Source organism: Leptosomus discolor, chromosome 4, assembly GCF_034619465.1.
Source record: "Leptosomus discolor isolate bLepDis1 chromosome 4, bLepDis1.hap2, whole genome shotgun sequence".
In the NCBI taxonomy this organism is placed as follows: Eukaryota; Metazoa; Chordata; class Aves; order Leptosomiformes; family Leptosomidae; genus Leptosomus; species Leptosomus discolor.
This window is the reverse complement of record NC_141394.1, coordinates 57,412,703-57,415,866: the sequence shown is the minus strand read 5'-3', so window position 1 is coordinate 57,415,866 and position 3,164 is coordinate 57,412,703. Positions and strand designations below refer to the sequence as shown.

The 3,164-nt window shown below is 45.2% G+C and overlaps 1 protein-coding gene across 1 annotated transcript; it reads left to right on the top strand.

Annotated features, from left to right (window-relative positions):
* The first annotated feature begins 550 nt into the window (after positions 1-550).
* On the top strand, positions 551-1,126 carry RHOH (ras homolog family member H). Its single transcript, XM_009954694.2, has one exon. It carries the CDS (start codon positions 551-553, stop codon positions 1,124-1,126), a length of 576 nt encoding a protein of 191 aa, XP_009952996.1.
* The last annotated feature ends 2,038 nt before the right edge of the window (positions 1,127-3,164 follow it).

Genomic DNA, 3,164 nt, shown 5'->3' with positions numbered 1-3,164 from the left:
CACTAAAAGCAGTTTAGTAGCAGTTATACCAAAGTTAAATTGATTTTATTAGTTTTTTGGACAATTGGAGGGAAAAAATAGTTAGTGTCAGTGGAGAATGGCAGAGGTGATAGGACTGTTAGGCCCTGTGGAGCAACAAGATGGTTGTTTATGTGAATGGCTGTTGCAACCTGCAGCTGGCTGGGAGGGAACGGCAAGGTTCAGCATCCTTGATGTGGGGTGCTTCACGAGGCTGTCCAAAGCCATGCCCAGGCATCTTTATCCTGATGAAGAATGTCTGTTCTCTGTGGGTTATAAATGTTACATTTTATTTTTACTCTTCCAGAAACATCATTTGACTCACTGAAGAATTAATACCGACAGCACCACAGAGCTGTGGGGGAGAAAAGGGGAATTTAGACTCAAGTGACACAATCAAGTCTTGAGAATTAGAGATCTGGATGGTTTCTCACCAAATGGAAGTTATCTAGAAAGCCTCTGAGACGACTGCATCTCTCCATCCCACTCCTGCTGCGCAGAGACGGTGCTCTTGGCTGTGGCCATTAATAAAATGCTAGATTCAATCAAGTGCGTCCTGGTGGGAGACTCTGCAGTGGGGAAAACATCCCTCTTAGTACGTTTTACCTCTGAGACTTTTCCAGATGACTACAGACCCACCGTATATGAAAATACTGGAGTGGATGTCTTCATGGATGGTGTACAGATTAGCCTAGGTCTTTGGGACACATCTGGCAGTGACGCCTTCAAAGGCATTCGCCCCCTCTCATACCAGCAGGCAGATGTGGTGTTAATGTGCTACTCGGTGGCAAACCACAATTCCTTTCTGAACCTGAGGAGCAAATGGATTGGTGAGATACGCAGCCATCTGCCCCGCATCCCCGTTTTGGTAGTGGCTACTCAGACTGACCAGCGTGACGTGGGGCCCTACCGTTCCTCCTGCATCAGCCCAATAGACGGGAAGCGTCTCGCCCAGGACGTGCGAGCCAAAGGCTATTTGGAGTGTTCTGCCCTCAGCAACCGGGGGGTGCAGCAGGTGTTTGAGTACGCTGTGCGGACAGCAGTCAATCAAGCCAAAAGGCAGAACAGGCGGAAGCTCTTCTCCATTAACGAGTGCAAGATCTTTTGAGGGCCGTCAGCAGTGGTTTTGCCCGCATTCGTTCTTTCTGTCTTTGCACAAAGATACTGCGGCAGACAGAATGGGAGGTGAATCAAAGGAGGGGTCCTCTCCGGATCACAGTGCAGGTGCCCCTAGTAAGACAGATGTGCACTCTATCTGATCTGCTCTCCCCTCAACACACATGGGCACTATCTTGAAAAACGAAACGTGCAGGTACATGCGCTTATTCACAAGCCTGTGTTTGGACTTCGCTAGCCTGGATTGGAGCAGGCCTAGCCTTGAGATCTGCAGATAATAGCTGTGCTGATTTTATTGTTGTTGCTGTTGATGTTCCTCAGTTCTCGGTTTGTCTGCATTTATTTAATGACAAACTTCTGCCTGGATCAGCCCCCACCTCTTGACGTGTCTGTCCATGTTGAGTTTTTTTTGCTTTAAGAACTTAGTGTATAAAATCTGACCACTGTATATTCTATATTTAAAAGACTCTCGTATACATTGTTGTAAAATCCTGACAGTTTGTTTTCATATTGTGGAGGTTATTCCTTTAGCTAACAACAGAAGCAAATTGTCCTGTCCATATCATAAATGGCCTGCAGGCAAGCCTAGCACTTCTTAGACATGCCCAAGGCACTATGTAACAGTAATCAAATCCAGTATGTCCAGCATAGGAGTGATCAAAACTTAGTGACATTTGACGGCTGTCCTGTTGCTTTGTGAGATTTATTTTGTTATCTTAGTCTTGTTCCTCAGCAAGGAACAAGGTAGGACAAACCAGGAGGAAACTAACCTGATTCTTCTTAGACCTCACCAGAAGGGCCGGCTCATAGTCAGGACTGGTTTAGACATATGGTTGGGGTGGCAGAGATGAATCTGTGCTGTCATCACCTCTGTTGTCCTTGCTGTAATTCTGCAGGCAAAAGAATTCAGTCTCCAGGAATGAAAGGTATTTTTTCATGAGCACTAAAATTCTCACATATTTTTAGTGTACTTCTTTTCAAAACAGTGGTTTTAGCGAAACCAGCCACCTACTAGAGTAAAAAATAAAATACATGGCAAAGTTGAATGTGTGTATTTAGAATGGCTAAATAACTTTTTTTTTTTCCTGAGTTGTTTTTTTTTTTTTTTTTTTTTTTTGAGTTTGCATACTAAGTATAACTGCCTGGATTGTATCAAAATAAGACTGAAACAGGCTTTGCATCCTGGGGAGCCTGGCAAGTCTAAGAGTCAAATCCTGACTCTTGGGCCAAGTTACCCTCCTGCACAGAAAGCCAGGCTAAGGAGGTGGAAACTCCAGGTGTGTAAGAGAAGTTTACTAGAAGACAGGGTGGGGTCAGCACACAATGCTGTGTACATTCCTCGTGAGTTGTGGTGTTCCCCTCCTCCCTAGGTTATCTGTCCCCTCTGCCCCACACCATCTCTCAGGTCTTGCAGATGTGTCTCATCCCAAGGTTTCTGCTGCCCGTAGAGGAAATCCTCTGGGGTATTTCTTAGTGCAGCAAGATTTTTTTCCTCCCTTTTCCTGTCCTTTAACTAGCTCAGAATTGACCTTTGAGGGGCTTATAGCACGATGCCATGAAAGATGGCACATAGCGCAGTAGGATGATTCTCTCTCCACATGGATCCCGAGAGAAAGGTCTGTGTCTGTTTTGACTGAGCCCTGACTTATGTGTTTCAACAGGAATGGATGCAGTGGCTTGTCTGATTCAAATCCACGGTGGGACTTTAGGAGTTACCCTACTAAGCAAATAAGCTATAGCTCAGATCTTATCTATGTACAGTTTGTCCCTGAAAAACTGGTTGGGTGCTCTTCTCTACACTCTGTTCTACCTCTGAGAAATTCCAAATTAAATCATTCCTCTCCTATGAATCCCAGAGACTATCTCACCTGTGATGTAGGTGAGCAAGTATTTGCATTGCAGACACCTTGAATAGCAGTGGTGCACAGGACCCTTGAGGTGATCATCCCACCAGCTCCCAGGCTGTTGAATATTTACCACTCATCAAACAGATTGTAAGGGAGGCTTCTGGTCACAAAACCATACTGGTC